Consider the following 25,248-nt stretch of genomic DNA (forward strand, 5'->3'; position numbering starts at 1 on the left):
ATCATCACCTTCAAATTTCTTTTGTGTTTAATTTACAAACTTGTCTTTGGGATTGTAAACTTTGGTTATGATGTATTTAAATTTTAAAATGTATGGTTGTGTTATTTATACTCTATTGCTATGAGACTCTACCTGCCATACCTCGCGTTTCCGCTTTAGTGTGGTGTGACAGATAGGGATGAACGAGTTTAAAAGTTTTTAAGAGTTTTATGAGTTTTAAGAGTTTTTAAGAGTTTTAGCCAAATGCTTTATAAGATAGTATAGATAATATAATTTAAGTTTGATAATGAAATAATTTAATTTTGGTTTAATATTATAAATTCTATAAAGATAATATTTAAGTATTCTATTATGATTCAATGATTATCCTACTTATATTTTAGATTTTTAATATGTAAAATGAAATGTTTATCCTGTATTTGATTATGTTTATCTGCATTTAGTTACACGAATTCAGATATGGAGCTTTAATAAATTGTACTTACGCACAATATACTTGCAATCTTGAGTTTTAAGTAATATGCACTAATAAACAGTACTTTACGCATAAAAAGTGGTTTTTAAGAGCTTTTGTCAAATATTTTATAATATAGTATAAATTATGTATTTTTAAGAAAACAATAATGATTTTATTTTTGAATAAAATATAAATTTGAAGACATCATAAAAATTTGAAAAAAATTATATCAATATTAATATAAAATCAAATATTTAAAAGTTCTCATTTTTTATATAATTTCTTTAATTTATTTTTTATTACTAGAAGCGTACTCGTGCAATGTAGCGAGATACATCATGATTTTAATATTTCATTTTATTCTTTATCTTAGTCGATGTTATAATATGGCTTTATGTGATTTTGAGAAAGCGATGATGTTTTTATTTTTGAATAAAATATATATTTGAAAATATCATAAAAATTTGACAAAAATATATCGATATTAGTATCAAGAGATTATCAAGATTTATGCAAGTTCATCATATGAACTTTGACTTGATCAAGTCAATGATTTTGGAGAGAATATAAATGATAAAACAAAGATTGGATTTTGGTTGTTTATGTCAAATATGTTATATTAAGTTGAGATTCAGAAGTTGGAATAGTTTGGAATCGAAATGGTTTGAGAAAAATGTATGAAAATGAGAATTTCGACTTAAGAATGCACGAAAAATGTGCAGACTTTGAAGAACTGTATAAAATCACTGAAAAATCCAAATGAGGTGAGACCAATTTCCTTAGTTAGATAATTGAGTCTAGTTTATTTCTTATTTTATCATCAAGGCATGAATTCGAGTTTAAAATAGGCAAAATAGTTCTGCATGCAGCAGTTGTATATAGAAATTTAGGTAAAGGGTTCAAATAGGATATGTGTATATCATGAGTTTCTTATATTGGTTGCTTATGAGATTTTGTACATTTACTCCAGGGGGGGAATTAGGACATATTTTGATGCTTTGGAAGCAATCTAAGTGTGGTAGCTTGGACTTGCTTTGTGAGCTCATTTTGGAGCTTTTCGGTATTATACGGTTGCCCGATGAGTTATATAGTTAATTGTTACATATTGTTTTGAACACATATATTTTCATACGAATGTTTTTGGTCTTGAATTGAGTCACACAATCTTGACTTGTCTTTGATTCCGTCTCTTGAGTCTATTCCATATTACTATCTCGGTACATCGGTTTGCTTTCCGGATCCGGGCTCGTTGTTTTGTTTCTTGAATTGTACGCCATAGTACAGGTACTACTTCGTGTGGCACGCCGGAAGTTTATGGTGAAGTCAAGATCCCGGGTTGGATGGGTGAGACTTTCTGCGGTTGTGAATACTCATTGCTCAAAAAGGAGGAAGAACAATGAGTAGGGAACCTGGGCATATACCCGGTAGAGGAAGGCGGACAGTGCGAGGTTTCCCGTAATGTACGGTTCTGCGGTTTAATTCATTTAAACCATTGGTAAAATGCACAAAATAAGAATCTACTTTCATAAATTTCTTTATTATGGCATTGTACTTTCAGTTTTTCTTATTACAACAATGTATTTTCAAACTATTTTTTATTAAGACATTATACTTTGAAAAATTTACCCATTATAGCGTTGAGTAACCTTTTGATTTAAATTTACCCATTATACTAGGTTTCCATGCCACCTTATTGTACACGTAAGCTGTCCATATGTACTATAGTGATGTGACTTTCTTACTACATCATTGTACTTTCAAAATTATTTTATTATAGCATCTACTAGTTCTTATCAAACACTGTATTTTAATTTTAATATTTAGATATTTTACATGTTATGTAATAAATGTATTAAATGAATTAATTTTTTTTTTCAAATCATTCATTAATATACCAATATCAATAAAACTAGTAGAACACAACTTATCTCGCTAACATTTTTAAAAAAAATATGTGTTTTTTGAAAAAAGAAAAATAAGAATTGTTCATTTTTTACCAAAAAATATTATTTTTTAAAGAATATATTATATTTGTTCAAACACTTTTACTTGACGAATAAATATATTAAATTAATTAGACTTTTTGAATTATTTATTAATATAACAATATTAAAAAATTGCAGATAACAATTAATTTCGTTAATATTTTAAAGAGAACTTTAAAATATATGTATTTATTTGAACAACATAAAATATGAAAAATTACCTTTTTTATAAACAAAATATATCTCAAAAATAATGTTTCATATTTATTTAATAAATATTTTATTCTAAGAATATTTAATTTGAATACAACTTAATAAGAAAAAGTAAAAAAAAATTAAATGTTTTTTTAGATTATAGCAATGAAAAAGAAAAATCACTAATAATAATTTGAAATAGGTTTTTTTTTAAATTTTAGTTAAGTCATCAAAATAATGTGGCATCCACATCATTTCATTAAAGCCACACAAACAAAAAAGTCAAAGGATTAACCGATTTAAAAGGTAACAGGTTATCCATTGCTATTATGAGTTGAATTTTTAAAGTACAATGCTTTAATAAATAAAATTATTGAAAGTATATTATTCTAATAAAAAACAAAACTAAAATATTATAATAATTTTTTTTATGAAAATAGGTTGCTATTTCATGTCTTTTATCCCTTTAAATCATTTAAGATAACTTGTGGGCCTTGCTGATTCCCTAAAAAGTAAAACCGGAGGGAAAATTACTATGAACCATAGGGGGAAAGTTACTGCATGGTATCTAAAACTAAAACCCCCTTGCGACTATGAGACTTATATCACTTATGAACAAAATATGATCATCAAAGTATATCCTATAATTATGTTCTAATCGGACTTGTAGAAAGAAGGAAGAGGCCTACGGTATCCAGGCAGATGTACACAACCAACCAAAACAGTAGTCGAAGTTTGACAGACGCAAACTACTAGGTCATTCAATACCAATTGGGTTTCGGTTAATTGTAATCCGTTGGTCGACGGTTTTTGTTGGAAATCTTTGCACTTGGCATCAACTGAATTTCTTGTCAAAGATAACCTAATCGTATGCCTTTTCACCTTCGAATTTGTAGGTCGTTGGTTTGGCGTATTATTTCAATTGTATGAGCTTGGATCTGGAGATTGCTGGAGTGCTACGTGTTTATCTTATATAGGTTTTGATAGAATTGGGGGATTTGTTGTTGCTTTATGCTTGATGAGATGAAAGAGGTGGACAGATCTGAGCATCCAGGAACTGTGGTAAAGAAAAAAGGCTCTTCTGGGTGTTTGATTACTAAAAAGAAGGTAACAGATAGTGTGAGAGGGGCTAGTGGGTTTAGTGATTCATCTTCGAGGAATCTGTTCAAATCTTCAAAGAAGAAAAGGAGACGCCGAGTTGTTGGGAGTGATTCAAAGTCAATTGATAACCAATCGGAAACTATGCGCCAGAAAGTTGATAGCTTTCGTAATGGTTCGGTTGTTTACCAGGCGGCTTATTTGGAAGATGAAGAATTTGGGATCGAGAAAAGGGTAAGTAATGGATTAGATGTATTTGAATTTGATGAGTATGATGGGTTTGATGAGAGAAGAATTAGGAAGGATGCTAATGATGGTAGCCACAGGTGGAAGTTATATAGGCGAAGTGGTGACTCAATGGAATCTGGAAACGGTGGTAGCGGGATGAGTGCTGATATAGGAAGTGACTTCCATCACAATAAGAAGAGTACCTTGTTTGCTACCGACTGTAGCAGGCCTACTTATGGCGCTGCAAGTCGGTCTGAGATGGAGGATGATGAATCAGACCTACCCCTTTCAGTTTTGAGTAAGAAGTACCGATTATCTTCAAAGAAACCTATTAGATTGCAAGGGAAAAATGGTGTTTTGAAGGTAATGGTAAATAAAAATAAGCGTATGGGTGTTTCACGTAGAAGTTCTGATCATGCGGAAGTTGAAGATCAGAAAGAACCCATGCTTAGAGTTCTGCAAAAGAAAAAGTTGAATGCGTGCGTTCAAAGCAGTGAGCATAGGACGAAAGATGGACAGAGTTCCAGGTCTGAAGATACTAACAAGAACAAAGCAGCGATGGGAACCTCATTTTACTCAAATTCTAAGTTTGCTGGAAAGCCTGCCATGTCCAGAACTAAGGAGAAAGGTGGGCTAAAATTTCTAAAATCAAAGCTGGCAAACTCCAGTAAGGAGATCAATGAGGGTGACACACTAATGCATTTGAAATCATGTAGCAGAGGGGAAGTGGTTAAAAATGAAGGAATTATTAGCCCACTGACAGAGAATGCTAACCGAATTAAGGGAAAGGAAAGCAAGGTTAAGCGAGGTAGTAGGACTGAAAAGCAATTATTAAGAGAGAAAATTAAGAATATGCTTTTTGCTGCTGGCTGGACCATTGATTATAGGCCAAGAAGGAACAGAGACTACCTGGATGCTGTCTATATTAGTCCTCCTGGAACTGCTTATTGGTCTATAATTAAAGCTTATGAGGCCCTTCAAAAGGAAGAGGAAGAATATTCTAAAGCTGAAGGGATTTTTACTCCTTTAGCTGATGAAATACTTGGTAAATTAACAAGGCAAACCCGGAAGAAGATAGGAAGGGAAATGAAAAAGAAGAGAAAAAGTGAAGACAGCAGTAGGAATTCGAAAAAAGCTGAAGTGAATGAAGTAGCTGACAATGCAGACAGTAACTGGGAGGAAGAGAAACTGAATTCATATGTGAAGCATAGCCGTAAGTCGAAGAAAAACAGAATAGAGGAAGATAGTCAGAACAGTGATGATGATTCAAGTGAGAATTCTTACAACGAAATACCCAGGAATGATAGGGCTGCAAAGGCAACTGTTAGTACCAATTCTGACACAGTACATGGAAGAAAAAGTAGGAAAATTGGCAAATGTACTTTGTTGGTTCGCAGTTCTGACAAGGGGCCATATTCAGACAATTATGGGCTTGTTCCCTATTCAGGAAAGCGAACCCTACTTTCCTGGTTAATCGACTCAGGAGTGGTGCATATGAGTGAAGATGTGCAATATATGAACAGTAGGAAGACACGAATAATGCAAAAAGGCAGGATTACAAAAGATGGAATCCATTGTGGTTGCTGTAGCAAAATTGTACCGGTGTTGAAGTTTGAGCTACATGCAGGAAGCAGACTTCACCAGCCATTTCCAAACATTTATTTGCAGTCTGGAAAATCACTGATGCAGTGTCAGATTGATGCATGGAATAAACAAGGAGAGTTGGAGCAAAAGGGGTTTTACACTGTAGATGTTGATGGCGATGATCCTAATGATGATACGTGTGGTTTATGTGGCAATGGTGGGAATTTGATCTGTTGTGATGGTTGTCCATCAACCTTTCACCAGAGTTGCTTAGACATACAGGTACCATATGGATACTTATGTTGCAAAACTCATGCACCCTTTAGTTCCTAAATTCAAAATCCCCTAATCTCTTTTGTACTTTCATTCTCAGTATGTAAGTATATAGCATAACATGTGTGCCATTGCAAATAACACACGTGTTCCATAATTGTGAGGATGGGTGGTATTTCCATGAATAGGACCAGCAGAAGAGTTATCTGTCACTATTTTCAGCCACCATGGGTTTCTAGACTTGAGGGGAAAGGGTATTCACACAATAACATAGGATTTCTGTAACTTAGGATGATAAATTGGACATCTTTTGAAATCTCACTTGACCCACTTGTGAATGCATGTTTCTGTTGGAACACTACCGATGATTTTATGGAACAGAACATAGAGGTGATTCACGGAAAAATTTCATTAAGCTAAATATAGTCCAAATGCATGCCACTTATTGTTAAAAGCATGGTGCCTGTCATTGATAATGCAGATTGCAGCTGTTTGAGCCCTTTTTTGTTTTAAGCATCAATGGGCCTAACATTCTAAATGCTCTCGCAGCTGCCCAACTATGAATCTGTTTAAGAGTTCCAGACACTACAATGAATGGGGACTTTGACATCAACTGGGTTTTATCCTGGCTCGATATTTAGGGCTATCACCAAAGTTGATTGTTGGGACATTCACCGGATCTGATAGTTAGCACTTTATGCACACTTAAAATTTGGAAATTTCACGGTGTTTGTAACATGACCTTGCCTACACATGGTCTTCCTGAACCAATCATAGAATTTGGAACATTTGCTAGATTGAATTTTCATAATCTTTGCTTGGCGTGGAATTTTGAAGCGTCACTAGGCTTGAAATTGAAACCTTATAATGGCTTGTAATTGGAATATTCACTAAATATGGAGGCTGGGTAATGAGGAGCCTAAAAATAGGTGCTCCATAGTTGGAATTTATATTTTTATAAAAAATTGTCCTAATTGTGAATAATTTAATTTCATGCTGACGATGCATTATATTTGAACATATAGCTTCGTAACAACATCAATTTCTCATCTTTCCCTATCATTTCAGATGCTTCCGCAAGGAGACTGGCATTGTCCAAATTGTTCTTGCAAATATTGTGAAATAGATGGTGGGAATTGCACCGAAGTCTGTGATAAAAATGAAGCTTCACTTTTTGTGTGCTGCCTTTGTCAGAAGAAATGTACTCTCTCTTAGAAAGTATTTGTCTTTATTTGTTCTAATATGTTTGTTTTCTTGTACTCTTTAGAACTGCTGGTTGAATACAACTTCCTGATGTTGCAGATCATGAATCATGCAGGCCAGAGACTGATCTCAAGCCAACTGAACCCAATCATCTAAACTTGTTATTCTGTGAACAGAAGTGCCAAGAGGTACTGAAATCCTCTACGATATTCTTAAAGTTTTGAGGATCACAATCTCATTTTGGGAAGTAGAACCATGTTGGTGTTAAGTTTCATCTTAACCTGTGTCACATGAATATAAATATGCACACATCCATATAGATTTTTGTGTATGTAAACTGAACAAAGAGGCTGTGGAAAAGACTACTCCTTGTTACTTTGAATGAACAGGGAATACAAACAATTTATAGAAAAGCTGCTACCTAATAGAAGGAAAGATTGAGGAAATCACTAGGAAATCAAACTTATTACAACAGAATATTCACACACATTTACAGCAGGATATAATTACTTCCTAATATACTTTCCAACACTCCTCAAGCTAGAAATAGATTATCAATGATTCCCAGCCTGCCAACTAAAACTTCAAATTCTGGTTTGGAGAGTGCCTTGGTGATAACATCAACTTCTTGCTGCTTTGATGGAACTTGATAGATAAGAATTGTCCCTGAATCAATTTCATCTTTTATCAAACCCCTATCAGTTCTCCCAAGCTTCATTTGGTTATGTTGGACAGGATTGTGAACTATACTGACTGCTGAGCTGTTTTCACTATACAACTTCATAGGACCGTTTATAGGGACCTTTAGGTCTTTCAAAAGCTTCTCTATCCAGATTACTTATCTATCTAGATTACTTCAACAGTGCTTTTTTGCCACTAAAGATTGTTTTTTTTTTTCCTTTTCCAAGTGACTATATTTTCCTTACACTTTTAAGCAATAGCCTATTGTGGACTTACTGTCTTCTAATCCACCCCAGTCAACATGATCTACAAATCCCTCAACATCTTGTTTCCTTCCTTTCGTAAACAAAATTCCCTTTGAGGTATTTCAAAATTCTGCTTCAAGATGTCTTTTAGTAGGACAATGCTAAACTGACTTACTACACCCACACTGTGGGTAACATTGGGCTTAGTAAATTTGAGATATATTAGCTGTCCCACCAATCACTATTATCTGCCCCGGTCTACTACAGAGTCATCATTGATGACCTTTTGCTTCCAATTTCTTTCTAATGGCGTAAAAGCAGGCTTACAACCAGTTTCTTGTAGCAAATCAAGGGTATTATTTTCTTTGAGTAACAAATATTCCTTGTTTGCTCTGGGCTACCTCCATTCCAAGAAAGTACATCAATGCTTTGAGGTCTTTAACTTGAAATTGAATCTTTAAATGAGCTTTTAACTTCTCGATCTCTTCTTGGTCATCACCAGTGATTATCTATCATCCACGTATACTATGAGAATAGCCCTCTTTCCACTTTTTCCTTGCTTGATGAGTAGAAGGTGGTCTGCTAATCCTTGTTTATACCAAGAGAATTCATTACTGAAGTGAATCTGGTGAACCAAGCATGTGGTGACAATTTTAGCCCATAGATAGATGTTTTGTGTCACAGACCTTGGTATTTTTATCATGAAATCCTCGAGGCATCTTCATTAATACTTCCTTTTCCAATTGTTCATTTAGGAAGGCATTCTTTTTGTCTTGCTGATAATGTTCCCGATCAAGGTTTGCAGCAAGAGAGAGTAATACCTTGATTGAGTTCATTTTTACTACGGGAGCAAATGTCTCCTCATAGTCAGTGCCTTGTGTTTGGGTGTATCCTTGGTCCACTAGTCTCGCCCTGTACCTCCCTACATCTCCATCATGTTTGAACTTCACAGTGAATATGCATCTGCACCCAACCACCTTTTTGCCTTGTGGAAGATCAATTATTTCCCAAGTATTATTCTTTAAGAGAGCATCCATCTCTTCTTCTACAACTACCTTCCATTTTGGGTCAAGACGTACACTATGAACATCCTTTGAAATGTCTATGCTGTCAACTGTAGTAAAATCCCTGTACTCATGAGACAATTTTGTATAGGTTTAGTGAGTAGACAAAGGGTACTGAGTGCACTTTCTTACTCATTTTCTGACGGTGATCGGAAGTTTTGGATTATCCCATTGCTTCGTACCTTCCCTTTGGAATCTGGAGCTACCTCCGATTCCAATGATCGAGCAGTTGGGGAGCAGTCGGCCTTCTTGAATAAGCTTTAAGTGGTTTATTGTTGATCGGTTCCCCTTCTTGATGTAATCCTTGATCATGTCTCATGGAGGAGGAGCTTGGATTGGATTGGATTGTTTGTAGGTAAAGATGGAGTAGGTGTAGGTAAAGATGGAGTAGGTATAGATACAAGGGCTACCAATAACTTCCATGATGTTCTTTAGTTGATTTATAGGTTACTGGGTCAGTTAATTGCTTTGGGCATAGGGCGTTACAGTACTGAATCTTTAAGAGAGCTAGCTTGCTATGTTCTGTTATTATAACTTGCAATCATGTGTTAATAGAATGGAATATCTTGTCACTGAGAATATGTTGCATGTTGTCAACGATCTGAATGGGCTACGATATTCTTGCACTTATATCAGAGGGGATTATCTCTTGGATTGACACTTCGGTGATCAATTTAGAATGAAGGTGATGAGAAATGTAGGAGAGAATATTTGTGCATGTAACTCAATCAATGAAAAATGTCTTCTTTTTTCGTTGGGGGGTTGGGGGGGGGGGTCATATGGCAAGGTTTAGGGCCCTTATAGTTTGAGTGTAGATATGAATAGGACTTTCTATCCTAATCTGACCTAGATAAGGTCTAAAGATAGTCATAGAAATTTTTGTGTAGTCTTTGGAAAGGTACTCCAATCTCCATGCAAGAGGGATTGCTAGACTCCATTTTCTTTCCATGTTAGAGGGCCAAAATTTCCTCTTGTAAGCTGTTATTATTTTGAAAGCTGTTCTCAAAAGGCTTGTCAGAATCTTAATAGTAGGATGTTTAACATTGCACGAGACCTTGGGTGGCTTATCACAGTTGTTTATGTGTCTCCTATCATTTGTCTCACACTAACTAATTAACATGACAATTATCAAGTGTACTGAATGTGTGCTTCCTTTATGACAGACCATGAAGATAAGCTCGTGTGTCGTCTGTCTTTTGAACATGTATATTCAGTGGTGCATCCAACTGGTTGGAGGATCGTTTGAAGTTTATACACTCAAGTTGGTTGGCATGGGTCTTCTATCTTTTACTAGTTTGGAATATGGTCTCTTATTTGTCTATTCTTGAGGATTCTCTAGAATTATGCTCAAATGCTATTGTGGAGAGTCTAGAAAGCTGAGTAGACTGGTGATTGGGTTTGCACTCAACTTCTTTGATTCCGTTGATGGTACTTCCTGGACGGTGGAAGGAATGGTTGAATAGGGGTGAAAGAGTGCCCCTACATGGGCTTAGTGAAACTGTATATGGTTCACTACGCAGTCACACTCAAGCTGTCAAGATCTCTATGGTAGGGGCAAAGGACAGGTTATGCAGGCTTTGTGAAGCCACATACATGCTCAGTTTGGTGTAGAGTGCTGTCAAGTGCTCTGCATGAGGAGCTTGACAATTGTGTAGGCTAGAGAGTGGTAATGGTTCACCTTTATGCAGGTTTATAAGAATACCCTAAATGGTCCAGTTTTTAGGGGCTCCCTTGAAGATGCTATAGCTTTGGTTTTTGGCTTTGTTGCGGACTTCACTAACATATTACATTGTTTTCTAGACTCCAACCATTACCCTAATTGTCACTTAGCTTAGGTTATTGTTTGTAATCACAAGGCAGAGGTATAACACCTCTCCAGGTTGGGGTTGTGATTTCTTATGGGCTTTATTGAGTTTCTCAAAGGCGTTTTGACCTTCACATCTTTTTGTTGAGGGTATCGTGAGGGAGAGAGTTGTTTCTAGCTTTGGACATGAACCTTCTTACTGCAACAACCTTTATGGTGACTTGTATGAACCTTCTTAGTGTTCCAAGGGGATGTCATATTCATTGTGGCTTAATCTTGTCTGGAATGGCTTCAATGCCTTTCATGGATACTGTGAGCCCCATGAACTCGTCGGATTTTACCTTGAATGCGCACTTGACAGGATTTAAGCACATGCGGTAGCTCCTGAGGACACCGTAGGTCTCCTTAAGGTCTTTGATATGTTAGTCGGCCAGAGGGCTTTTGGCCAACATGTTGTTGATGTAGACCTTCACACTACATCTATTCTCTTCTTGAAAGGTGTGGTTGATAAGGAGCTGATACGTTGCACTGCACAATAAAACCTAAAGGTGTGACCTTGCAACAATAGAGCCTATGGTTGGTGATAACGGTGGTCTTCCGTGCTAAGGTAAATCCTTGGCAATGGGTAGGAGTTCTTGGACATGCATCATTAAGGTTAGTGGAGCTGCACATACTCTTCACTTGTCAACGAGGTAAATTTTGTATGAATATCTGGAATCTAGGTTAGCATTGTGCTTTTGTGGTTACCCGAGGACTGATGTCAGAGATGTCTTTGGCTTTTCATGCTAATAGGGTTTGTTTCACTTTGATCCTAAGGGGCCGTTTACCAAACGCTTACCGCAAAGTGTCACCACTCTCACTTGCCTTATTGGGTAACATTCCCGGCCATCAAAATGGATTAATGGTAAGTGTTTATAACCCGATAAGAGCTTACCGGGTAAGAGTCATCACCCTCACTAACCGGCCAAGACTCTTGATCCTTGCCATCCCTCTTACTGGGTAAGATTCTTGGTCCTTGTTATGTTCAACCGATAAGGTATTGAACCCGTAGGCGCTTACTAGGTAAGTACTTAGTAAAGGCCCCCTGTAGGAACCCATATCCTCTTTTATAAGTAATTAATGCTTTTGAAATGATAAGATCGGAAGCAAATAAGCATCAAGTACAAGAGACTATAAACAGTAAGCAATAATGATGAAGGAAATACAAACAGAAAGATTGGCTATCGTCATCATCATGTATTGATTGATTTGGAGAATATGAATTACACCAAGAACACAACATAGTGTGTGAAAAGATCTCACAAATCACTCTCTCTCTAGATTGTTACTTGTAAGAAGATTCGTTATCAAATTTGTACTAAAAACGTAAACAAGTGACCTATTTATAGCCTAAAATAGGAAAGTCAAAGCATCCTCCAATGAATGAGATCACATGTAAAGGTGCAATAAGTGCTTCATGCTGAGATGGCAGGCTATGATAGGATGGAGACACTTAGAGAAATCTTCGATGTTGAACATTGAGCAATGGTACAGAGGTGGACCAGAGGTTCTGCCTTTCCGTGATTAGTTTCTGGTTGAGCTGTAGGATTTGAAAAAGGAATTGATCATGATTTTGAAAAGGGGGTCGTAGTGACTAGGCCCGGGCGACTGTTTACCAAAAACACAGGTCTCCTCAAAGTCGTATTCATGATATTGATCAGATTCAAGATCATCGATAGAGAATGCATTCATTGAATTGACAAAACTTCTGGATAGGTATCCTACAACTGAACCGAATTCTTTCATCTGTATCTAAGGAGTCTCTACTCTGGCTCTGAACAGATAGAGATTTGCAGTTGAACATAGAAGCTCTAGTGAAATCTATGGTGATAACAAGGGAACTATTAGCATTGCTAATAATCTTGTGCAACACGATTGAACCAAGCATGTGGAAATCGATCAACACTTCATCAAGGAAAAGATTGTATCAGGTATAGTTTGTTTACCCTTTGTGCCAACTTCCCAACAGAAAGTTGACGTTTAACAAAAAGTTGACATCCTTAAAAAGGGTATATCTAAACCAGGTTTGGATTCTTGTATAAGCAAGTTGGGTTTGAAGGATATCTTCAATCCAACTTGAGGGAGAATCTTGAATAATGAAAAGATTATGAGAATCCTTCCTAGTTTAGATTCCTATTCCATGGTAGATCTTACTATAATATCTCTAAGGGAACTTTCTAGCGTCAACGATTTTTCTCTTTATTATTATTAGTTGTAAATAGTTGCTGTTTAGGTTATTGTAAATCCTACAAATTCAATTGTACTCATGATTTTAAAAAACGGTTGAGGCGTGCCTCAAGGCGACGCAGCCAAAAAAAAGTTCTTGAGGCGTCGCCTCTCACTCCTTGTTTGGTAGTGTGTGGGAGGCGTAAGCCTGTTTAAAGATGAGTTGAAGTGTTCTTATACATGGTGTGTAAGTCCTTGTTAGTGGTATATATTCTAACAGTTTCAGTTTCTGTATTTGTTGTTAGTGGTAGTGTCAGAAAAAAGTATCCCACTTTGAAAAACATTATATATATTATTCCCGACTTATCCAACTCTTTCACAGCCCCATCGGTGGTAGTGGCAGCTCAGCATGATATATATTTGTGTGTATATCTAGTTCGGTGGTAATGGCAGCAGCTCAGCATAATATATATATGTGTGTAATAATCTGGTTGTAGTGGCAGCCTAGCATAGTGTATGGTGGTGGTGCCAATGCATGTCATATTCGCTCTCTCACTCTTATCACAGTTCCACCAGTGATAGTGGCAACGCAACATGGTATATAAATACGTTGTCTGATGGTAGTGGCAGCCTCTAGCAGAGTGTGTATATATATGTGGTGCACGGTGGTAGTGTCAATATATATAATATATATATATATATTGTCTGTATATATAGTGTTTATGTATTATCGTCCAGTGATTATAATTTGTGTATATATAATATTTTGAATTTTATTTATTTTCCGCCTCAGACCGCTTTGAGGGTTACGCCTCACGTACCTAAGGGGAAAACGCCTCAAGGCTCGTTCCCCTTCTTTAAAACCTTGGTTGTACTATACCAATATTCTCTAGGAAGAAATTAATATTTTCCAACAAAGCTTACAAAAAGGAATGCAGGAACATAGACTGGTTGTGCAAGTAATTATATCAAGTGGTCTCTACATACTTCTTGCATTAGATCTTCTGTATGATATATACTAAATTTACTAAATTTTGTACGACTGTAGTGTTTTTTTTTTTTTATGTAGAATTTCATATATATGATGAGACAGGTACCTTTCAGATTTTGTATAAGAAGCTGTTTGATAGTGTTTTCCTTATGCATAGTTTTGTTTTTTATTACACTAATGCTGTTGATTGGATGCTGTAGTTATCCTGATTAAGGCTGTTGATCATAACCACCTCTTAATTTTACAGTTACACAGGCGCTTGCAGAAGCTTTTTGGGGTCAAGCATGAATTGGATTCAGGATTTTCATGGTCTCTTATTCGTCGATCTGATTTATTAACAGATGCGTCTTCTATAGAACTTTCTCACAGGGTGGAATGCAATTCTATGCTCGCTGTTGCAATGTCCGTTATGGATGAGTGTTTTTTACCGATTGCTGAAAGGAGAAGCGGGACCAATTTAATTCGTAATGTAGTCTTCAATTGTGGGTAAGTTGTAGACCCTACTTGTCTATATTGCTGATTATATTAGCACAAAAGGAATTGAGAAGAAATTAACAAGAAAGTACAGAGTGGGCTGCATTCATGTAGAAATGAGGTTATGCTTTGACTAGATTCTGCATGATTTTGTTAATTAACAGTTTGTGTTTTAGCATGTTAATTTTAATGATAATCATAATGATGTTGAGAGTGATTTTTTTAGTATAAATAGGGATGCTGTAGATGGTAGAGGGCATGCAGAAAATTAGTGGGTTTTATATGGGAGAGTCGCCTCTCAAATGCTAGTCTGTTCTTCACTTTCCTTCTTGATTGAAGCATTTGGCAGTATCCGTTATCAATTGGTTTCTATTTCCACAGTTCAATCTGTTCGGTTCATAACAAATTGATAAAAAATGTATTTCCACACTGGAGGGTTCAAATCGAAAAAAATAATGTTCTACCCACCATCCCGAATCTGGAAATCTAGGGTTCCTTCCGGATCCGGACCCAGAACCGCCGGACGTTTACTTCTAACTGCCTCAGATTCTATCACAGGGGGATTCGTCCACAATCCCCTTTACGACTGAGAGAAGGGAGGTGAATCAGATGATTGAAACATTTTCGATCCGTTATTCACTTAGAACTAGAACGGAGAAACTCAATTGGGTCCAGATTCGGCCCATCCACAATTAGTCCTGGAGAAGTCCCAAGGCAGCCTGAGGCCGTTTTCGACCAAACTTAGACCTATTTTGAGATTGACGACTCGCCAGGCTCTTTCCGTTCACAGGCCAATCTTTCGATCTGCAAGAGAACGAGTCGAGGAGGAGTTACGAGGCCGAGTATCGATATACGAAGAGTGGGAACACACAATTTGAAGGGTCGCATATGGGAGTGGATCGATTAAGTCCTCAGACTATTGAATCGATGTTGAAGGAGCAATCTCAATCCACAAGGGTTCAGGTAATTACAAATCTTATGGGGCAAAATGTTAGAACCCATAGTCTAAGACGACAATATCTCCACTTTCTGATAAAACCCACGATGCTATAAACCAAAGCTTAAACACAGCCAATTTTAGAATTAGACCTATCTGTATCTAAAACTATCTTTGAATTCGAATTCAAAACCAGACCTTCCAGATCAATTACTTCAATCGTTTCATAGGCTTAACTGGTTAATTTCTTCTCATTTACTGAGTTTGAATAATGTTGAATTGTTCACAACTCGCTTCTCACTACCTTGTTTCTCGAGTTCTCGATTGAAGACCAAGAGAATATTCCAAAGAAGGGGGCAAAGCTTGCTGTTTACTTGGGAGCAACTTACAGACTTCCTGACGTTCTAGAGTTTCTAATCCTTACGGGAGATTATTTATACTGTATGGATCATGAGAGATTTATTCAACATCACAGAGAAACCAATGTTGGTATTGTTGTAGCAGCTCTGCTAATGGATGAAACATGTGCCACTGCAGTTGGTCCAATGAAGATTGAACTTGTTGGACAGGACTACAAAGATGGGGATGATCAATACTTTCTGGAGGTGCTATAGTGTCTTTCTAAATACATCATTGCACTGGATATATGGGTTGACAATGCAACACTGATGTATCAATTGGGAGAGGTTTTCAATGTCGTGTCATTATAGAATAGCTTTAATCTGTTTGCTCTCAAACACTTTGACAAGTTCGATTCACAACTATGGAATGCTAGTATGGTAATACATCACCTGTCAATGTGTATCAAGCGACTTCAGTGGCTGCTGGCTGGGGGGAAGTGTAAACACGAGTTTCTCTATTTTTTCTACCCACCTTTAGGACAAGGTGGTTCTTTGGGAGCGGGTTAATGTAATGCACCCATCTAGAGGCCCGATCCCATTCCTAAAAATATTCTAGAATAGTTAAAAAGGGTAGTTTGGGTACTTAGAATAATATTTTAGTATAAACAATGATGTTGTAGATGGTAGAGAGCATGCAGAAAATTAGTGGGTTCTTTTCGGTGAGTTCTAGTCTCTCGAATGCTAGTAATTACTTGTTTACCTTTCTATTAATCGTACAGCCTATTACTTCTTTCCTTTGATCATGTTGTTAACCAATTGAGGCTTGGTTCATAACATATTGTTCGCCCCCTTGCTATGCCTGCAATGACATGTGCAGTGAATATTGATCCTTTGGTGTGTGAGGAATGAATAAGGGCTTTGCATTTGTGGAAAGGGCGTGAGGAACCACATATTTGGTCAAATAGAGTATGATACTGTTAGGTGGTTGGAATATGGGGTTGTTAAGTTGGGAGTTCAAGGAGCAAGTTGATACCTTAAGTAGAAAGAAGCATTGTAACACCCTAGTTTTTTTTATTTGCTAAATCTCTATGATCAAGCCTTAAATACAAGATTTTGTAAGTAAATTAAGTACTCTTAAAAGAGTCCAACAGCTGTAGCATTTATTAAACTATCATATTTATAAGGCAAATAACTTACAAAGCTACTTATAAACAAACAACATGAGCCACAAAAATCTTATGACAAAGCAAGCCTACTCTTTATGACAAAGCAAGCTAGTTATGAGTTGTCAAGGCTACAAGCATGTGTTGGCAAAATTCATGATGACAAGCAAGAGTTAGAAGCATAACAAATAAAAGCTAGAAGCATGAGGTGTCAAGATTCTTTTATCCTAAAAAATGAGGTGTTAAACTATCATAAGAGTGCAATTTTCGGAGCAAGAAGAACAAGTAACTAATGCAATGAAATTTACCTATAAATAGTGACTGAAGTGTTACCATTAGTTCCATACCAAAAATAAGAAATCTATCTCTTTATACCTAATCAAGCTTGAAGATAGGAATTAAAGGAAAAGCTAGGCATAGTCAAGGTGAGTACGTTATGAGATTTACTGGGATACATACATGCTATATATCTAAATGTTTTATGTATGAAAGAGTATTGCCATATCTTCTTGTAAAAGTTATGTTATGATTATGTGGCAAAGTACACCTTATATGTCATGATGCACATGTGGTATATGAAAATTTTTATACATGTTAAGTATAACCATTTAAATATCCAACGTACGTGATATAGAAAGAAGGTACGTCCTGCAAACGGACCTTATTGGGCAACCCTTATGTGGACTTGAGGTTAAAAAACCTGTGAGAAGTTGTTTTACCTAACATGTAACCATGAGATCTCAAAGAAATATTTTTATACATGAATGTTTATAAGATTATGTTAACTATTTGGAAAGAATGTTTTATCATGAAACCATAACTACTCACTAAGCTTAAAGCTTATGTATTCATGTATGTATCTCAGGAATCAAGGAGTAGGAACAAGCTGAAGTATTGTTATTCTAAGATGTTAGAATATTATAAGTTGTAAATTTCCGCATTTTTACTGCTGTAATAACTCTATTATAATGAAATAGAAGTTTAAGATATGAAGTTTCTTTCATTCACTTGTACTAAGGGCAAAGGACGATACCCTCGGGAACGCCATGTTACAAGCAATATTGCATGCATCCATAAAAAAAGCAGAAGATGTAAATCTGAAGGAAATTGAGGGCAAAATTTTATCTTGTGGTACTTAAGGATAGATAGCACTAGGAAGCTTCGGCATCTTAGTAGACAAGATCGTAACTATGAGGTAACGGAATCTAAAGACAAAAGGATTAGAATCATATTAGTGAAACAATTGTTGTGGAGGAGTTTATAGATTTCGTTAGTGCGCATGTCCATGAATCATTGAGAAGGCTAGTGAGAAGTTTTATATAGGGGATCTTAATGGTGATGAAGTTGGTAGAGATGGTAGGGCTTTAAGTATTGCAATAAGAATCAAGGAGGATCAATATTAGTTTTTCTAGTAGGTTATGACACTTCCTTTTAGGGAAAGTGACTCGCCTAAAAGCCTATAGTAGTGATTAAACATTTAACCATGGGAAACCCTTTAAAAAATAAGATCCATAGCCGGTTACAGTTGATGTTTTTTCTAGTATAAACTAGAGGTACACTTGTAATTTACTTGTGAATAATTGCTTTGTTTCTCCATTCCCTCCCACGACAACAGAAGTATCACGTTTTGATTTTATTTTTCGGTTGTTTTAGGGACTATCAATTGATTGTTATTGCTTATGGGGTTTGATTGTTGAGGGTGGTAACAAGTGTGTCCCAGACTCTTAAGGCGACAAATGCAGGACCCACAATGCTTTCATCTCCTCCCCTATGTTATGTTGCTTTAGCTGATCTACAATGTCCTTGAGGTTGTGTTATTGCTCAATCATGTTTGACTATTTCCATGTTTAAGTTTTTCTGACTTATTACCCGAATAACTTTGTTCTGTTATATGTTGCGGGTCACAGGTTTGACCTTCATCCATAGCTCATAAGCATTGGTGTAACACTTACCCGGTAAGCGCTTCCCGGTAAAATCTAACACTATCACTTGCTTTACCGAGTAAGATTTTAGTCCATCAAAATGGCATCTATGCAAAATTTATCCGGTAAGCGCTAACCGGATAAGAGTCGTCGCTCTCACTTACGGGGTAAGACTCTTGGTCCTTTTCTTCGCACTTACTGGGTAAGATTTTTGGTCCTTGTCATATTCATCCATCAAGATAATGTGACTAGGTAAATGCTTACCCGGATAAGCGTTTTGTAAACGGCCCCTTAGTGTCGACATGCTCGAACACACTATAACCAATATAATGGTCAACGAATTTTGGTTCATTAATAACCATTAGCATACAATCACCACTGCTAGTTGCTGCTTAGCATTTCATCATGAGCTTTTAGTACAAGTATTTCTCTTTCGTGTGCTTTAATATTTCACTACATGAGATTTTGAAGCACATATGAAACTTTGATGGATTTGAACTTGGTTCTTCGGACTTTTATCTTTATTGATTAAGATGAGCAATGAGAAAATATGAGGAGAAAACACAGCAGTAATTTCATATAGTGACATACGCTTATAGATAGACATCTCTATTAGGCATGTCTTTAGATGATGTTGGGGCGTTAAACACGCCCGAAAACTAAGTAGTGGAACCTAAAAGGAGGTAATACAAGTATTTAATGATCGATGGTTAAAGAAAGTAGTCGGATACCCATGAGTAAGCTAATACAATGCGGAGAGATAGAATCATGCATTCGAATGGCGTAGCGAAGAGGTGGCTGAAAATCGTAGAGAAAGTAGACATCAAGCGATAATCATATTATGGTGCAAGGAGGAGCCGAGGAGGATTGAAGTTATCAAGGAGAAAAAAGGATGCTATAAACTTTTATATGGTTGCAAGAGTGTAGAGAACTTAGATAAGTATATACTAGCCAAGTGGGAACCTAAGAAATTGATAAGAGAAGCTAGAGGTAAAATAATGCAGCTACAGAAAAAGAAACTTGGAACAAGAGAGGGAAAAAGAGGTATGTAAGTTGGCTGAGGTAAGAGAAAGGGGAAGTATAGACATAAGTCACATCAAAACACATAGGATGAGAGCCAAAAAAAAGTTAACAGTACAAGGAAACGGTTAATTTGATAACTGATGATACAAGTACGATTATATGTAGATTAAGATGGCTGGAGGTGAAGGAAGCATGTAGAATTAGATGGTTGGAAGTCGGAAAACCTTTATGGTATTATTGTAATAGAGGTTTCGAATGACTAGAGGATAAGCATACTATCACTCACTTGCTAACGTAATCCATAAGGAAGGAAGCATGCTTATGAATGGAGGAAACTTATTTCCTCTCAGTTTAAAATATAAAAAGATTCAAAATATGGCAAATTTATGAGGGATCAGATGCATAAGCCATGCAACGAAAGTATGTAGTGGGTTATTGAGCATAGGTGAAGTTCCAGATAAGATATATTGAAAATCAATTGCCTTTCATGTCTGGAGGATCAATGACAGACTGTTCTTGATTTGATGGCTCATGTGAGATGTAAATTAGTCGAGAAAATGATTTGCATTTGGTGTTCATTGATCTAGTGAATGCATACGAATATGATGGCATCTTAAGGGAATGCAATTAGTTGGGCTCTTCAGAAGAACAGAGTTCCCATGGCATTTATTAAAGATATGTATGACCTTGTAGTAGCAAGTGTGAAAGCATGCGATGACTATACATAAATTTTCCCCAACCCATATTAGCAAAGGGTTTCACCCAACAGTGATCATCCTTAAGTTCTTATCATTTAACTTGTGGATGAGCTCAAGGAAGATGTACAAGGTGATATACTGCTGTGTATACCGTATTTTCAATGACAATATAGATTGAGGAGACTAGATAAGTGTTAGGATCCAAGCGCTTACCACTACTCCAAAAGCAATTGCTGGTGGAGAAGGCGCAACTTATTTCCTTATAGCGTAGTAGCCAGCACCACGTTTCGATTTAGGAAGATGCTGGTCAATGACCCAACAATCCCCCCCCCCAGCATCTGCCAGCACTAACAAAATCTTCGCTAGAAGTCAATGGCTGCACAGCATGCCTTTGGCATTATTATGCATTCCATGGGATTCGAACCCGTGACCTGCTCTGATACCACATGTTAGGATCCAAGCGCTTACCACTACGCCAAAAGCAATTGCTGGTGGAGAAGACGCAACTTATTTCCTTATAGCGTAGCAGGCAGCGCCACGTTTCGATTTAGGAAGATGCTGGTCAATGACCCAACAGTAAGGAGTTGATGTGAAGTTGGAGTAATACATTGGAAGCTACATCTTGTAGCCTCAGTTTGAAACTCTGACTATGATGTAGTTTTACATACAATTTCATCTTCAGTGGTGTGAAATATGAAACAGAAACTGCAGTAAGCATATCCTGCAAGTACTTAGGCATGAAACTTATTATTTTATTTAGGATGGCATTCTAGAGAAGAATTGGTAGATTGATGAGGATGTTAGTCATGCGATGAGAGGAGACTGGATGAAATGGCAACAAACTTCTAGAGCGTCGTGTGGTCAGAACTGTTTTGGTAAAATCTGCTATTGAGTTATTAAACACTCTCAATTGCCATGAAAGAACTTGTTCTGGTTTGTATGTTTCTCTGATGCTTGTACCATTAACCTTGAATTTACCAGGCAAGTTATCACAAACTTCTTGCTTTTCTCATTAATTTTATGTTGCATCTAAAATTCTGAATCTAAACTGATATTTCATGATCTTTCTGTAGATCAAACCTTGGCCGGTTAAACTACAGTGGCTTCTCTACAGCTATTCTGGAGAGGGGGGATGAAGTTCTTTGTGCTGCATCCATCAGGTAGGGTGCGTATTTTGCTCTGTTGTGTAGTTAAGTGGAGTAGAAATGTAATGTGTTTGGTCTTCATTGGAACTTGTAACCTAGTTTTTTATCATATGCTCAGGATCCATGGAACCCAGCTAGCAGAGATGCCCTTTATTGGTACTCGTCATATATATAGACGCCAAGGGCTGTGCCGTCGGTTATTATCAGCTATTGAATCGGTAAGAAGATTGTTTATGATTTCTTGGATTTGTCATTGTCATGTTATATACTATGTATTTCGCAGTGAGTAGCATTCCCAGAGTTCCATTTCTGGATTCTACTTTTTTTTATCACACAACTGTAATACATCGGTTGCTTTTCATTCAAAAGTTACTGAATGGATGTACATAGGTTGACGCTATTACTGTGCCAAGGGTTCTTTCTTTTCTTTACTTGGTGTTTCTGCTTGTTGGGTTTGGCAGTTGTCGATTCTATCAATTTAGATTTTAAAACCATTGCTAGAATTGTAATCTATTAAAGTAGTAGGCACAGATAGCAATCAATTATCATCAACTATGCTGTTAATTAAAACAATATAAACCAATAAACTAAAATAAATGTAGAAAATTAATGAATTGAAACTGTTATGATATCCAGTTCACTTCCATGGTCAACTATCCCCCACAAGTAATACTCACTTCGAGCTGATTAGCTTTCTGTTGCATAAGGCGTGGCTCATGCCATGGCGACTTGAGGCATGCCATTTTTACAAAGCATGACTTTTACCTTTCTTTAATACTTTTTAAACTTCTAATTTTTTTACCTTTTGTGTTCACTTTTAGCTTAGTTTTTACACTTCTATGGATTTAGTTAATTACCTCACTCACGGATTCATTGATTCACACACACACACACACACGTCATGGACTCATAGTTAAGACGAAGTTATAAAACCCTTCCAACCAGACTCTTTATGTGATTATATATATTTAACTTTTCTTATAATATGAATTTAAATCGTTTAACATCATTATCTCATTGAATAATTTAGAAAACATATATTATATATATGACATACAAATTTCTTGCATTAGGTCATGTGTTGAAGAACACCACGTCCTCGCCTTGGCACGTAAGGTTTGAGGCTTGACCTCGCCGTCACGTTAGGTCTCATGCCATTTAGAACCTTGATATAAACTAATGTGTGTACTTCACCACGTATGCACTTCTGGTAAATAAGCAGAAGCTACTTGGAGCATGTACTAACAATGAAAACAATCAAAAGATTGCTTAGTGTTTATTAATTTTCGAACAATTCCAATACCTATTGTATCTAATCTTTCCTTCTTTCCTTCCTCTCATGGAAACTTCTTTTCTACCTTTTTTTCAGGCTCTTTCCTCCCTCGAAGTTGAGAAATTGATTATTCCTGCTATTGCTGAACACATGCATACATGGAATGATGTTTTTGGTTTTCATTCATTGGAGGAATCACACAAACAGGAATTGAGGTCTATGAATATGTTAGTGTTTCCTGGGACTGATATGTTGCAAAAGCCACTATTGAAGCGCATTCCCAAGGGTAAGATATATAATTTCAGGGAACGGTTCAGCACAAGACTTGTAGATTTTGCAGTTTTTTTCTAATTGTTTTCTGCTTCTATGTATTTAGACTTAATTTTGTATTGTCTAGGTAACAATGCCATTGAAGTAGGCGGCTACATGGCCTTGTCCGGAAAATCTGAGTTGATTTCTTCTGACAAAACGGTTGCTACAGATTCTGGTTTTCAAGATCCTTTGGAGGATGGTTTTATGGTGGAGACTCTTCCCATCAATTCTCCTGTTAAAGGGGCAATACTAATGCCCGTATTGGTAAACAAATCTGAATTGGTTTCCAGTTCCTCTTGTGGTAACACAGACGATAGTACAAACATGCAATATCGCAATGGCAATACTGGACAATTTTCTCAACCCGATCCTAGCTGTGAAACTGCTGATGTTGATTCACATCCAACCCAAGTCCCTGGTGTTGCATCACATGCTACTGTTTCTTCTGATATTCCTTGTGAACCTGAACTTCAACTTTCAGTGTCTTTAGATCCATGTTTCAACTCCAACGTAGAAGAATCTACGACTCAAGTCCCTGCGGGTGATCTTGTTTCCGAACTCCAGTTTCCTGGAAAGGAATCTGTTTCCATCCGCGATCTCAGTTTAGAAGGAATTGGTGTGCAGAATCGCAATGGGACTAATCTACTTTTAGCCCAAGTCCATGATCCTTCACATGATAGAGTCCCAACTGATACCCCATTCAGATCAGACCTCCAAGTCCAAGTCCACTTAGAGAAGGAATCTTTTTCTTCGGTGGATGCACATAACGACTCCATGCTGGAAGAAATTTATGTGCAGAATGGCTGTGAGACTACTAACAACACCAGTGATATCATTTCACTTCAAGATCAAGCTCCTAAGGCACCGTCCAACAATAGCATTTCTTCGGATACACTTGGTGAACATCAATTCCATTCCTCTGGACTGGAATCTCTTGAGACTGGAAAATACGTGGTGGTTAAAAACAAGATTCAGATTTCTGGAGGGAAAGAAGGTTCAAGTGAAAGGAATACAAAAGAAGACGTTCTTGAAACAGGAAACCATGGTGTTAAATGGAGCATAGATTGAGCATATACAAAACCCATGTACCTCAAGGGTGTTATAGTAACTTCATCACTCTTTTTTTGTTTTTCTATGTTATGTTCGGTTGAAAGGGTATATTTACTTGTTATGTTGATTCAAATGTTCGAATCCCTCCCCTTGTACGTACCAAGTAACAAATCTTAATATGTTAATCCTCATACCAATTATTGTCTTTTTAATGCATCAATTTCATCTGAAGTAGGTATGTTGGAGATGTGCGTTTGGAACCCACCGGATCGGTTTGGACTTGTTAAGGTCGGATCAGTTTGGGATGGGATCGTATGATCCTGTTATACAATTTTCCACAAGGATTGGTTTAGGGGACTGGGAAAAAAATTATTTTTAAAATTTTTGTGCCTCATGAATTTTTTTAGAATCTCTTATCAAAAAACTGAGGTACATAAGATATGTATTAATCATAATATTATATAAAAATATCAGAAAAATTCAATGGACTTTGTCAACTGAATGTGTAAATCTTTGGACCATTTTTAACAAATAAGTCTGAACTTTTTAAAATTAATTAAATAGGTATTTTTAAAAAAAAAAGGAATACAGGCAATCGGTAAGAAAGGTGATTAAGATGATACGGGTCTATCGGCAAATATCTGTGAATCTAAAGGTATTTAAGCCAATAAGGAAGGTGGAAAGTGAAGTCTGCAACGTAAAATCCCAACTTGTAACTCACTTTTGGTTTGAAGAAATAATTTGAAAGGATTTGGATTTTGTGAAAGGATTTAGAATTCGAGGGATTTGACTTTAAAATAATTTGAAATCTTTTATGTGTTTGGTTTGATGGATTTGAAATAGAATGAAATTCAATTTTTGATAAATAGTTTTTAAAAACAAATTATAAATAATTAA

The 25,248-nt window shown here is 36.5% G+C and overlaps 1 protein-coding gene across 2 annotated transcripts; it reads left to right on the top strand.

The window, feature by feature from the left end:
- The first annotated feature begins 3,245 nt into the window (after window positions 1-3,245).
- Window positions 3,246-24,579, top strand: LOC112508160. 2 transcript variants are annotated; one of them, XM_025112938.1, is made up of 9 exons: window positions 3,249-3,393; window positions 3,534-5,829; window positions 6,889-7,021; window positions 7,123-7,211; window positions 14,261-14,499; window positions 21,645-21,731; window positions 21,835-21,934; window positions 23,086-23,275; window positions 23,387-24,579. In XM_025112938.1, the coding sequence occupies exons 2-9, from the start codon at window positions 3,649-3,651 to the stop codon at window positions 24,367-24,369; spliced, it is 4,002 nt and encodes a 1,333-aa protein (XP_024968706.1). In that variant the 5' UTR covers window positions 3,249-3,393; window positions 3,534-3,648; the 3' UTR covers window positions 24,370-24,579. The 2 variants fall into 2 exon arrangements, with proteins under 2 accessions (XP_024968705.1, XP_024968706.1); XM_025112937.1 differs by having other exon boundaries at window positions 3,246-5,829.
- The last annotated feature ends 669 nt before the right edge of the window (window positions 24,580-25,248 follow it).

This window comes from Cynara cardunculus (genome assembly GCF_001531365.2).
Source record: "Cynara cardunculus var. scolymus isolate 2C chromosome LG 2, CcrdV1, whole genome shotgun sequence".
NCBI lineage: Eukaryota > Viridiplantae > Streptophyta > Magnoliopsida > Asterales > Asteraceae > Cynara > Cynara cardunculus.